This window comes from Tenrec ecaudatus, chromosome 16 (assembly GCF_050624435.1).
Source record: "Tenrec ecaudatus isolate mTenEca1 chromosome 16, mTenEca1.hap1, whole genome shotgun sequence".
NCBI lineage: Eukaryota > Metazoa > Chordata > Mammalia > Afrosoricida > Tenrecidae > Tenrec > Tenrec ecaudatus.
The window spans coordinates 53,045,903-53,059,756 of NC_134545.1; the positions used below are offsets into that span (position 1 = coordinate 53,045,903).

Sequence of the window (13,854 nt, forward strand, 5' to 3'; positions counted from 1 at the left end):
CTAGATTTTCACTCTGCTAACCTCTACTGTAAGAACTTGGCTGGATGCGTACCCTTGCGCATGTGCAGCAGTTCTGTATAATTCCTAGGAGAGAATGCCTGCAGGGGAAGCCATTGGCTTCCATGGAGCTTTCATTGTTGACCCACCAACCGGCAGAAAACCCAAACTCGCTGCCATCCAGTCAGTGCTGACTCAAAGTGACCCCCTGTGGGTTTCCAAGATAGTAATGTTTACCGGAGTAGAAAGCCCAGTCTTTCTCTCACAGAGCTGCTGCTGGTTTCAAACTGCCGACCATGTGGATCGCAGCCCAGTGCATAACTACTACACCCCCAGACCAGTCACCGTAGATGACATCATTTGCTTCTTTACATCTTTACTTAGTCTTGATATCACCAATCTCAGTTAATATATCAGGAAGTTACCAATTTGATTTTTGGCCCAGATTGCTACTCTTTTGGGGAGTGGGGTAGGGAGATTTAAAAAAGATTTTATCTTTTAAAAAATTATTTTTTTTTATCTTTAAAAAATGGTAGTGATAAACAACATTATTTCCCTCCAGCCTATTGAAATCGAATTTGTCAGATGATGGTCCGAGTAGTTCAGTTCTAAAGTCTTTTCTGAATTCATTGTCTTCATAAAATATAGTGCGGCATATCTGAGTTACTTTCTGCTGAGTGGTTTTCTCTCCCCTTGGAATAGTTACCTCACTTGGTTGTCCATATAATAAACACACTATAGTTGCAGATCTGGCTAGTATTTTAAAAAGAAATATATTTAGCTTTCATGTTTATATAGTACTCAAATCTTCAAATAAAACGAAAGTGGAAATTGTCAGGCCTTTTTTTCATGTTTAAAAGTAAGTAAATTTTTTGCCTTTGGTTTATTTAATATAGACTTGGCTTGGACCACCTGCCTTTTAATTTTGTTGTACTGGTAACGAATGAGCCCTGTAGTCTTTTTTTTTTTTTTTTTTTTAAACATTTTATTAGGGGCTCATACAACACTTATCACAATCCATACATAGACATACATCAATTGTATAAAGCACATCTGTACATATTTTGCCCTAATCATTTTCTTTTTTTTTTTCTTCTTTTACATTTTATTAGGGACTCCAACAACTCTTACCACAATCCATACATATACATACATCAATTGTACAAAGCACACCCATACACTCCCTGTCCCAATCACTCTCAAGGCATTTGCTCTTCACCTAAGCCCCTTGCATCAGGTCCTCCTTTTTTTCCCCCCCTCCCTCCCTTTTCCCCCCTCCCTCATATGCCCTTGGTAATTTATACCTCGTTATTTTGTCATATCTTGCCCTATTCGGGGTCTCCCTTCCCCCCTTCTCTGCTGTCCCTCTCCCAGGGAAGAGGTCACATGTGGCTCCTTGTAATCAGTTCCCCCTTTCCAACCCACTCACCCTCCACTCTCCCAGCATCGTCCCTCACTCCCTTGGTCCTGGAGGTATCATCCACCCTGGATTCCCTGTATCTCCAACCCTCCTATGTACCAGTGTACAGCCTCTGTCCTATCCAGCCCTGCAAGGTAGAATTCGGATCATGGTAGTTGGGGGGAGGAAGCATCCAGGATCTGGGGGAAAGCTGTGTTCTTCATCGATACTACCTCACACCCTAATTAACCCATCTCCTCTCCTAAGCCCCTCTATGAGGGGATTTTTTTTTTTTTAATTACCTGTTTTTCATGGATTTTTGGTTCTGCAAAATTGTCCAAGATGCATATTTTGTTTGCTAAAGAATACCAGGCTGAGTAACTGGTCCTATTCATAGTTGTGTAGTGATTGATATAAAGGGCTATGAATAATTATATGTATGTTGGAAATGTTTTTAAAATATAGCTTTAAAATGAAAATAGAATTTTATATAATTATGTGTTTCATTTCTTAGTAAGGAAATCATTTTTGAGTTATAACAAAACCATATGGGGCCCTTTGGAACTGGTGGAGAAACTGTACCCAGAAGCAGAGGAGATCGGCGCCAGTGTCCGGGATTTACCAGGTCTTAAGTAAGTAAGCATATTGCATTGGGGTGCATAGGATGTTATAAACTCACACCCTAGTGTATGCATCCTGAAGTACTCCATACCCTTATGTTCTCTCTCCTAATAAAATTGTCTTCATTGATTATGGCGCAGCTCAAATTCCATTTCCTTTATGGAATTTTCCCTGGGTCTCTACAATAAAAATTATTAAATAGTTTCCTTTATACCCTTCCTCCCCCACCTTTATCCTCTTAATCACTGTATTTTTCCAGTTATTATGTCACTTATTTCAGTGCTGCTGGCTTCAATGCTTCAGGAAACTGCAGATCCCTTTAAGGTTGGATGTGTGAATCATGTCTTTGTTTCCTGCATGTTAAGCTAGTTAGCACTTACTGGTGAAGCTTGGCAGTCAATAACTGCTTACCCAGGACTGAATTAGGCAGGCTCCAGGGCTAAAGCCCAAGAGATTTGAGGTCTCAGAACTTGTGCACATTACTTTTCTTCCAAAAATTGGGTCTTAAAATGTCACATGCTTGTTTCATCAGACTGTGTCTGTGTTCTGAATACAAAAAAAACTGAAGCATTCTGGCTAGTGTTGAAAATCCTTTGCAGGTCTAAAGTGTTATTCTTTTGTTTCTAGAAGTGCTCTTCTAAATAATGAAATGCTTATATTGTGTCAACTCCTTTTCCACGAAGTCACTTCTGATCCACAGAGACCCTATAGGACCGGGTAGGAGAACTGCCCTTTGGGTTTTGAAACTGTGCACCAAGCGCGCCTCTAAATAAATGCACTCCCTTATCTCACTTCCATGGAGTGGACTCTAACACACAGTGACCCTCCATAGGACAGAATGGAACTGACCCTTTGGGTTCTCAAGACTTTCAGTCTGTGCAGGAATAGACAGCCGCATCTTCCTCCCGTGGAGCAGCTGATGCGTTCCCGCTGCCGACCTCGTGGTTAGTAGCTCAATGCACTCTGCCATATTTTAATTCTTGTGTCTGGTTCATAAAAATAACTTTTTTTGTGTGGCTTTTTGGCATCTGTCAGATGCTTGCTATTGGCCAAACTTAGGGTTTTATCGATTGTGAGGGGTGGGGTCGGTGGATGTAGTAGTGTTTGGTTCCCCCCCGGTGGTTAGCAGGTATGGTGCTAAACATGAGAATCTGCTCTTGCTTGAACAGCTTGGGAGTAGCTGTATTGTCACATTTGATGCTTAAGTCAGTCCTCTCGAAGAGGTGATTTAAATCACTGCACATCTGTGAAAAGTGAGAAGCAGAGAAGCTATTCTTGTTTAACTAAATAGCAATGGCATTCACACTTGGTGTGCAGCCTAGGAACCTATGGAGCAGTTCCGCTTTCTCAGGGTCTCTATGAATTGGTCTTGATTTGTCAGCACATAACAGGTTTAACAAAGGGGGGGTGGTCTCACAAAGAGATAAGAGGTGACTTCATTTGGTTTGAGAGTGATACATGCTCATATCAGAGGGAGAAAATTTACAAAAGTAGATCTGTTCTGAGGAATGAAGAGTGGTTTCTTCCCACAACCTGCCAAAGTTGCCTCTGCATTGAAAAACACACAAAAAAGAGTGTGAATGATACCTTTTTCTTTTATAAAATAAGACGTATTTTATAGAACACAGGCTTACTTCCACTAAATGATAGACCTTGGTTAAGAGAGGCTGCAATTTAATTTCTTAAGTGCAAATGAATAAAAGAAATATTTGAAAAATAATAGAATAGTGATTTTCTCTTTAAGTAATAATCTACCTGATAACTTAGTTTTGTTTTTGTGGCTAATTCCTCAAAAATGGATATCCTGTTCCTTCTTACTCTGGAAGCTCTGCTGAAACCTGTTCCCTTTAGGTAGCCCAGGTATTTAAAATCCCAGTGCGGTAGCTTCCAGGAGCACAGCAGCACATATGCCAGGAGTTCCTGACCCGGGCCATGGGATTTCGAGTTGCCTCATGTATGGACGTTGGATGTCAAATACGGAAGACTGCAGAATTAATGTTTTTGAATTATGGTGCTGGTGAAGAATATTTAAAGAACAAACGGGTCTGTCTTGGAAGAAGTACAGCGAGGAATGCCTTAAATAAGGCCAACTGATGACGCTGTGACCACAACAGAACCACTGTGAGAAGAGCGCAGGAGGGAACCGTGCTTCGTTCTGCTGCAAATAGAGTTGGACCTGAGATTTGGGCCGACTTGAAGGCACCTCAACACCACCTTCTTAGGTTTTTTTTTTAAGATTAAAAAATTAAGATATAATGCCACTTAGTCTTTGAAAACATAATCTTTTAAAAAAATCATTTTATTGGGGGCTCATGCAACTCATCACAATCCATACATCAATTGTGTCAAGCATATTCTTACATTCACTGCCTCATCATTCTCAAAACATTTGCTCTCCACTTAAGCCCCTGGCATCAGGTCCTTATTTTCCCCCCTTCCTTCCTGGCTCCCCCCTCCCTCATGAGCCCTTGATAATTTATAAATTATTATTTTGTCATATCTTACACTGTCGACGTCTCCCTTCACCCACTTTTCTGTTGTCCATCCCCCAGAGGGGGTTATATGTAGATCCTTATAATCTCTTCCTGAAAAATAATCTTATTGATGTATCTGCATATTCATTTTAGAGGGTGTAACCTATCCTGAAATACTGGATAGGATAGTAATTTTTAAGGCAAAAAATTTGTACCCAGGTATACAATGAAGCATATATATACATATATATATGTATATATATGTGATAGTTAAATGGGTCCAAGGGATTTGTTTACATCCTACAGGAATTGACTGAAAACCATAAAAATAAAAGCAATACTAATCTGAATTGCCTTTTCTCCTACTAATGTGTAGCAGAAATGGAGCGTGCATTCTGCCATCCTTGGGGCTGGGACAGCTTTTCAGCCTATTGATTCTTATTTCTAGGACTCCTCTGGGTCGTGCCCGAGCGTGGCTTCGATTGGCCCTCATGCAAAAAAAAATGGCAGATTACCTTCGTTGCTTAATTATTCAGAGGGATCTCTTGAGGTTAGTACCATTAAACCATCTTCATTTTGATGTTTATTTCATGCGTAACCTTTTGTGTTTAGAGTTTGACTCTCAAAAGTAGTGTAGTGGTTGTTTGTGAGTTCCCTTTAAGCCATGGGTTGAAACTGAAGGGCAAATATTGGCGACAGCATTTCAGGACCAGTCATTCATCATTGTTCCCTGAGAGTGGCTCTCGGAGTTCTGGAGACTACTATTTTGTTCTGGGCTGAGCTTGTGACTTGTTTTTCTACTTTTAAAGGAGAATAACCATATTTGAAACCTCCCCAATGTTCCAGTGATATGCTGAAGATTAATTAAAATGGATTAATTAAAATGATTCAATAATATGCATTATATCATTTTAATAAAAACGTGTAAGGAAAGGTATACCTATTAATTGTTAATACTGATATTGTAAAGTGAAGTGCTTTTATATAAGTCAACTATATTGCAAATATTTTGTTCATCATTACGACTGAATAATGAGCTAGAGCATGTAAGTAATACAGCTTTAAAGAGTATAAAATGAGGGCATGAGACAGTGAAAACTTTTTTTTTTTTAATGTGAATGAGGTCTTTTTAGACTCCCCTATTTCTTTTACATGGCCCTTGTTTGAACATTTTTTAGAATATAAACAAATCTTTGATGGGTATCTGCTAAGAATATTTGCAGTACACATACCAAATGTATTGGGTTTTGAAATGTTTCAATGTTTCCTTTTTCCAGTGGTCTTATCTATGCTAGAAAATGCAGTTCTAATAAAAACCCTGGTCACATTGGACCAACCACTGTTCTGAAAGCCAAAAACCTTTCAAGCCTTTTTCTTTGCTTCTTCTCTCTCCTCTTATTTCCTTTTACTTTTTTTCCTGTTTAGTTCTTCTTTTTAACAGTATAAAACAATCCTAAAATTGAAAATTGTAAGCACTTCTTTGAAAGATGATGAAGTGGGCATCTATAGTAATGGGCTGATTTTAAATTATTTTAAATTAATTTTTTATTGTTTATTTTACCAGTGAATTCTATGAATATCATGCACTGATGATGGAAGAAGAAGGAGCAGTAATCGTTGGATTGCTGGTTGGCCTGAATGTGATCGATGCTAATCTGTGTGTCAAGGGAGAGGATTTAGACTCACAAGTAAGTGAAAATGGCTAATACCAACTGCAGTGTGTTCCGTTTCTCTTGTTCCTCTTGGACCCGAATATCCCTCTCGAGTTGTAAAGCGTACCAGGAAACCATGAAGAAAACTTAAACTTGCATTTCAGTGCATGTAAAAGGTACTTCTGATAAAGTACTATTTTCTCTGCTTCAAATAAAAGGAATTTTGTTTACTTCAGGTTGGAGTGATCGATTTTTCCATGTATCTAAAGAATGAAGAAGATATTGGAAATAAAGAAAGGTATGGTTTCCTTGCATTTATTTAACAGGGTGTATGATTTGACGTAGACGGTCAGTGAAGAAGAGGGAGACGGACATGGAGACGGGTTGAGCAGTGGCTGCGACAGGAGCCATCAGCGCCGCCCGTGAGGATGGCGCAGTCCAGGCCGCCTCCCTTCTGCTATTGGAACGGACTCAGTGGTGTCTTACAAAAGCCACACCATTTTATGTATACTTAAAATACTATTTATTATTGTTTTACAAATTAGTACGAAGCCCACCTATTTGCAATAGAGTTTTTGTAAGACTTTCAGGCATACCTTACCTGTTTTCCTGAGATTCCATTTAATAGTTAAATGTACTTTGTGATAAAAGTGCTGGAAACTTATTATTATTTTGAAATTTATTATTCTCAAGCTTACAGATGATGGCTTATTTCAAGTTATAATTGCTTTCAAATTTAAAATATGCTAATAATGTTAAAACTAGTATTAGGAAGTTAATTTTTTCACAACTATTATAGTCATTTAGCAACTAGTTTACTGCTGAACTGTTATAAAGATTTTTGAACTTTTTAGGGCAAGATACTATTATATCATTGCAGATTTTTAGAGGACTCAGACTTTTTTGGTAGGTAAATGTTTCAAACCTTGTCAAACTGGCACAACACTACTTTATTTTCTTTCTAGGAATGTTCAAATTGCTGCCATATTAGACCAGAAAAATTACGTTGAAGAGTTAAATCGACAACTGAAGTAAGTATTATAGACATTCAGCAAATTGGTGAATATTGCCTGAGTTGATTTTCTTTCTTCAGGCCAGCGTAATCCACCTTCTTCTTTTTTTTAAATCATTTTATTGGGGGCTCGTACAACTCTTATCACAATCCATACATACACCGGTTGTGCCAAGCACATTTGTACATTGTTGCCATCATCATTCTCAAAACATTTGCTTTCTACTTGAGCCCTTGGTATCAGCTCCTTATATTATCTCCTCCCTCTCCGCCGGCTTCCCTTATGAACCTTTGATAATTTGTAAATTATTATTATTTTTTCATGTCTGAGACTGTCCGATGTCTCCCTTCTTCCACTTTTCTGTTGTCCATCCCCCAGGGAGGGGATTATATGTAGATCCTTGTGATCTGTGATCGGTTCCTCCTTTCTACCCCACTTTCCTCTTCCCTCCTGGTATTGCCACTCGCATGATTGGTCCTGAGGGGTTTATCTGTCCTGGATTCCCTTTTTTATATGAGCTTTTGAAAATAGGTGAAGGGATAGTAAAAGAACAGAGACTAAGAAGTTAGAAATTTTTGGAAATAACTTTTTCTGAAGATAGTGAGTCCGATTTTTAAATAGAATTTTAAACTTTGTCCTTGACAGGAAAGCACTAGATGGAGAAACATGCAGCATGTGGATGATTGAAAAGTTCCTTTTCCTTTTTTAAAGGACCTCATTTAGAAATCTGACTGTTGTCTTTCATAGTAGAAGTTTTCTCCTCTTGATGATCTCACGTGATCATTGAAGCCATTGCATGGTCACTGTTGGCTGAGCTGAATCAGAGCAGTGTGTCAGATTGTATGGTGTAGTTCTGTCAAAAAGAACTGTAATTCAAACTATACAAGTAATTTAAGGTTTTCTAGCAGCCACATTATTTTAATGTGAGAATTTTAGGTAAAGAGAAATAAGTGAAATTAATTTGAATGATATATGTCATTTAACCCAGTATATCTAAATATTACAGTTTAATCATTAGTAAAGATTATTTTTATTATTTATTTCAAGGCACATTTAATATCATGAGTGCAATACAAAATGCCCCAATACAATGAAGGAACACATCCCCCACTACCACCACCACAATGCACTTTCAACAGGGGCCTGTTAAATGGAAGAGGGAGTTAAATGGAAGAGGGAGCCAATCGATTTCATTATTGGGGGGGGGGGTGTCGTCGACGTCTCATCACAGCCAATATCCTTATACAATCTAGTTATGAAATGAATGTTTATAATGCTTTGAACAGTTTGAACCTGAGTTTGACAGCCACACCTCCATGTTTGTACAGTCCTTGGGAAGATTGTCTACAGCATTAGAGATCATCCAGAGAACACACCATTGATGAAAAGCACGGACTTAAGGCTTGATCGAGTCAGAGAGCCCCTGGCAAAATGGTTCATGTAGGACTACTTGCACTGACATCTATCAGTTGACTCTCTCGACAGTTGAAAGATGGTTCTTAGCAAATAAACCCTTTCAAGGCAAATGACCTCATTGCAGTTCTGACCAGAAGCCCAACAACAAATCATAAAGTCCACAGTCTTATTGGCAAAACTAATATATAGTGTCTCAAGGTCACTGCTCAAGGTTAAGAGTGATGCCTATTCCATTTTTCTATTTTACTGGAATTTTAAATGATCAATTCATGATTGAAAATCTAGGTTTTCATTCCTCCAAACTGAAGACACCAGACACCGTGTGCCACAGACTTAAGACTTCTGCTTCTCCCTCTGTTTTTTTCAAACAGAAACATTTCTCTCAAGTGTCTAAAATTCCTAGAAGGGCAATTTTTCGGAGGCAGCCACTTCTTCAGAATAGTCCGATGACATCAGGCCTCTGTCAGGCGTAAACTTCCAGGCACTCAGTTCATTTTGGGCTTGTTCCAGTTTGTCTTTAGTCTGTTCCAGTTCACCTTTCATTTTTAGGGAAAACAAGTTGATTGCTGGGTCCACCATGGTTGATCTCAGTTGGGCAACGCTAGGCTGCTGAGCTTGCTTGAGGTACTGGATTTGGGTAGTACACTCTTGCATCTCTTGTTGCTTGGTTGCTAGTCTCATTACAAGGATGTTCTCCCTTCGGGCAGACTCTTGCTGTTGCTGCTTCAGTTTTTCTTTAGATTCCCTTAAGCCAGTGACATCGTTAGGGTTCAGATCTGTGTACTTGCCCTCCAAAGCTTGCACGTATGCTTCATACTGCTTCCATCTGTCTTAGAATCAATTCATCCGTGCCATAACCTTGAAATCTGTTTCACTCAGTCGAACCTTTTTGGGAAGAGGTTCTTCATTGGTCATCTTGAAGCTCCACAGACAGCCTGCTAACCAGTCACAAAGCCAAGGCCGTGCTCGCCGCCACAGCCCGCGCGCCCCTTTATTTGCGGGTCTCGCTGCCACAAAAAAAATTAGTAAAGATTATTATTTTTTTAATTAGTAAAGATTATTAATGAGATATTGTACACTCCTTTTCTTCGTAGTAAGTCTGCAGAGTCTAATAGGTATTTTATTTCTTTTGGGGGGAAGTGTATTTTATACTTCTGTCACATTTCACTTTGGAGAAGCTGTATTTCAAGTACTTAGTAGTCTCATCGGGCCTGGCCGCTACAGTTATAGTGGGCGTGATCGCTATCTAGTTAAAGATGGGCCATTCTCAATAATTAATCCTAATAAGTAAAACTGACTCCCTGGAGGATGGGATTATAGATACTTTTTATTGTGTTCTTCATATTTTTCTGAGTTTTATTCAATGAACATGTATTAGTTATATAGTCAGAATAAACCTTTCTTATTTAAAAAGGTAATATACTTCAGCTTTTGCTTTCTTTGTGCAGTTGTAGAGAAAAAAAGAACTTGCATCCGGGTTCTCATTTTTACTTCATTCTAAACCATTTAACTTTATTGAAAGATATAGAAATTATGAGTAGAAGTTGAAAAAAATGCTACTAGGTTCCTCAATGTATAGGCTTATTCCAAGCAAGTGTCTTTAAATGTATCTTTGCAATCAGTGGATAGCTATAGACAAGTTCTATCAGTAATACATACATAGTAGTCAAATTAAGGTACGTTTAAATAAAATCCAATCAAAACAGTGGCTTCTCACAACAGCAAATGTGATCCAAGAATTGTAAATATAAAATCCCAAACTGGACGAGGGGACTGTATTAAGCTTAAGTTCTGAGCACCCAGTTTGTAGAAGGTTATGGATAACAGTGAAAGCCCCAAACCCATGTGCAAAGTACCCACTTACATTAAGTCTCTGGAGAATCCCCTCTGCCCATTGACCAGGGATGTGAGCAGCATTTCCCTCAGGCAGAGTGCATTGGAAAATGAATTAATGTACATGTGGTTAGGGTAACACCTTTTTATGTTTTCCCTATTGACTCATTTTAAATTTGATCTAGTTGTATAATTTTTTGCTGTCCTTGAGATGGAGGCTTTTCTGTATTTTGTTGTTGGGTTTTTTTTTTTGTTTTGTTTTGTTGTAAGGGTAGGTGGCCATGTTTTCCCTTATATGAAACCCAGGATAGGTAAACCTATAGAGACGGTAATTGGATTAGTAGTGTCTTACTTAAGTGCTCATGTGAAACTTGCGCTCAGATTAAGAGGCAGTTGTGCGAACGGAACACAGACTTAAGGCTTATCAATAGCCTGAGATGTGTAAATGATACAACCTTGCTTGCTGAAAGTGAGGAGGACTTGAAGCAGTTGCTGATGAGGATCGAGAATTGCAGCCTTCAGTATGGATGACAACTGAGCATAAAGAAGACCCAAATCCTTACCACTGGAGCAATAGGTAACATCATGGTAAATGGAGGAAAGGTTGAAGTTGTCAAGTGTTTTGTCTTGCTTGGATCCACAGTAGTCCATGCTCATGGAAGCAACAGTCAAGAAATGAAAAGATGTGTTGCATTAGGTCAATTTGCTGACCAAGACCTCAGTAGAGTATTGAAAAGTGAGGATGTTACTTTGAGAATTCAGGTGAACTTGACCCAAGCCATGGTATTTTCCATTCTTTCGTGCACGTGAAAGTTGGACATCTGAAGAAGAATCAGTGCTGGAGAAGAATATTGAACGTACCATGGACTGCTGAAAGAACTAACTGATCTGCCTTTTTAAAAAGTACAGCATGCTCCCTAGAGGCATGGATGATCAGACTTCCTCTTACATACTTTGTACACATTGTCAGGAGAGACCAATCCTCTGGAGAAGGACATCATGCTGGGCAAGCAGAGGGGCAGCGAAGAAGAGGAAGCTCCTCGCTGCGGTGGGTTGACGCCGGCTGCGTCAATGGGCTCAAACATGGAATAACACGGACGGTGCAGAATCAGGCAGGGTTTCTGCTGGGCATAGGGTCCCTGGCTTGGAGCAAAGTCGATGGCACCTGAGAAGGACAGGGTTACGGCAGGGGCTTTTGGCGGAAAGTGAGGAGCTAATAATGGCATCAGGAGGAAGAAAGTGTATTGAAATTGAACGAGATGATAATTGCACAGTTGGTGTTACTATGTATGGTATGTGAATTATACATCAATTAAAACAGACGCTTCAGAGTGTGGGGGTTCTGTTAGGTCTGCGAAATGCTGGAGAAGGCCTCTCAGAAGGTTAGTGACTGATTTTGGGGACCCCTTGGGGAATAATCTTGATAGATTTAATCAAGGGATACTGATTGATCTTAGGGGCTTGTGAAGCTTTAAGAAGATTGAGAGCTGTATGTACTGTGGAGGAAAAGGCCGGGGAGTTGTGCTGAAGGGTTGTTTTCCGTCGCAACACAGTGCACTGCGCCTGCTTCAAGGTGGCAGAAATGTCACTCCAAAACCTTATTCCCTCTACCCCACAGCTCCCATCTGACCCTTTAGACTTCCTTTTGTTTCCCAAACTCAAAGAGCTCTTCCAAGGAACATGATTTGAGTCCTCAAGGATTCTCAAATTTGCTATTGTGACATGGTGTAAATCAAAGAGCCCAGAATTCTCCACGGAAGGCTTAGCGAGATGGGAATACTGGTGTTAGAAATAATAGCTTCACATGTTGATATTTTTGTTGAAGAAAGGGTTATATGATTTTGTAGCAGTACCTTTGACCTTACTCTTGTATATATATGTTTTGTAACTTGATTTCCTATAATGTACATACTATAGTATAAGTTATTAAAAAGTAAGGTGACTGGAGAGCAAATGCTTTGAGAATGATTGGGGCAGGGAATGTGCGGATGTGCTTTATACAATTGATGTAAGTATATGTATGGATTGTGATAAGAGTTGTATGAGCCCCTAATAAAATATAAAAAAAGAAAAGAGGAGAAAAAAAAAGAAAATGATTAGGGAAAAGAATGTACAGATGTGCTTTATACAATTGATGTATGTATATGTATGGATTGTGATAAGAGTTGTATGAGCCCCTAATAAAATGTTTTAAAAAAAATAAAAAGTAAGGTGACTAGATTTTAACATTGGTAAAGTGGGACACCAGTGGGACACCATTGACAAAACTTATATCCTGGTGAAATAGCCACATGGCGCTGAAAACCGTATACCCTAGCTTGTCATGCATTCTTTCCAAAAATCGGGACTTTTTTAAAACACCGCAGGCTGCGGGAAAAATTGTTAAAAATCGGGACGTCTGGTCACCTTATATAAAAAGACAACAACCAACTTGAGATGGCAATAGCAAGTAGACTCAATTAAATACACATCAATCTCCATCTTGATCTTTTGAAACAAAAATTCAAAACCCAAACGTGTCTATCCAGTGTCATTTGACTTTTAACGCTGTCCCTGAAAGCTAGCTGTTCATTAGCTACAGACCGCCTGAGCATCTCAGATTCACATCCCACCCCATCTGTCTTTGGAGGCCTTCAAACTGTTATGAAAGTAGAAAGATAAATCTGAACAAAGCTTTGATTAAGGACTACGCTTTATATACGTTGGTAGGCTTCTCAATTATGAAGTGAGGATTTAAAGTTTACTCTTTAATAAAAATAATTTTAAGTAATATAATCTTTGCATAGAAATTTCAGTCCCCCAAATAAGTTGAATGTAAGAAGGATCCTAAGAAGACAGTAAGAAATGGTGAGCAGCACCAGATGAGTTTTGGTAGAAATATTTATGCTTTTGCTATAGTCTGTTGAATTTATTCAACCAATCGACAGTTTTCTATTTTTTCAAACATTTTCTTGGGAGCTCTCACAGATAACATTTCACCCTTCAGTCATATCAAGTAGTGTTGTACAATTGCTACCACGGTTTCAAAACATTTTCTTTCTTCCCTTCGTTTGTCTGAAATTTCTATAACCTCGCTCTGGAGACGGTACAGAGCAAGGCCTCAAACTGTTTAACACCGTTCTTCAAGCTCTGTAGGAATGCCCATGGTCACTCCAGACCCACACACGCTGGAGACTTGCAGCAAGACAGTGTCTTCCTTCTTGAACTCCTTGATATCAGCTCCCCTTGCCCCCTCCCCCTCCTCGGAAACCCTTATTCTTGTTTTGCCATATCTTAAACCATCCTGTCTATCCAGTCACATACAAGTCTGTTTGATCCCATCGACTGAGGTTATATTACATCAATGCGATCAGTTAGTTCCCCATCCCCCCGTGCAGTTTATATTTTTCAGGGTACAGTCATGTAGTTGATATATGATAGCATATTGAATCCAGAATAACTTTTTTAAC

The 13,854-nt window shown here is 39.1% G+C and overlaps 1 protein-coding gene, 1 non-coding gene and 1 pseudogene across 5 annotated transcripts in view; 1 reads left to right on the forward strand and 2 right to left on the reverse strand.

Moving 5' to 3' along the window:
* Positions 1 to 13,854, forward strand: part of RUFY2 (RUN and FYVE domain containing 2) — a 39,221-nt gene that overhangs the window by 3,741 nt on the left and 21,626 nt on the right. For all 4 annotated transcript variants that reach the window (XM_075533380.1, XM_075533381.1, XM_075533379.1 and 1 more), the window contains exons 3-7: positions 1,911 to 2,028; positions 4,940 to 5,041; positions 6,056 to 6,179; positions 6,380 to 6,441; positions 7,109 to 7,174. In XM_075533380.1, the coding sequence (XP_075389495.1) occupies positions 1,911 to 2,028; positions 4,940 to 5,041; positions 6,056 to 6,179; positions 6,380 to 6,441; positions 7,109 to 7,174 (472 nt within the window). The remainder of the gene's footprint in view (positions 1 to 1,910; positions 2,029 to 4,939; positions 5,042 to 6,055; positions 6,180 to 6,379; positions 6,442 to 7,108; positions 7,175 to 13,854) is intronic.
* LOC142429164 (pre-mRNA-splicing regulator WTAP pseudogene) lies at positions 8,972 to 9,512 on the reverse strand (annotated as a pseudogene).
* On the reverse strand, positions 13,454 to 13,586 carry LOC142430085 (small nucleolar RNA SNORA9). The gene has a single exon (XR_012780560.1). It is a non-coding gene; the product is annotated as a small nucleolar RNA SNORA9 (small nucleolar RNA).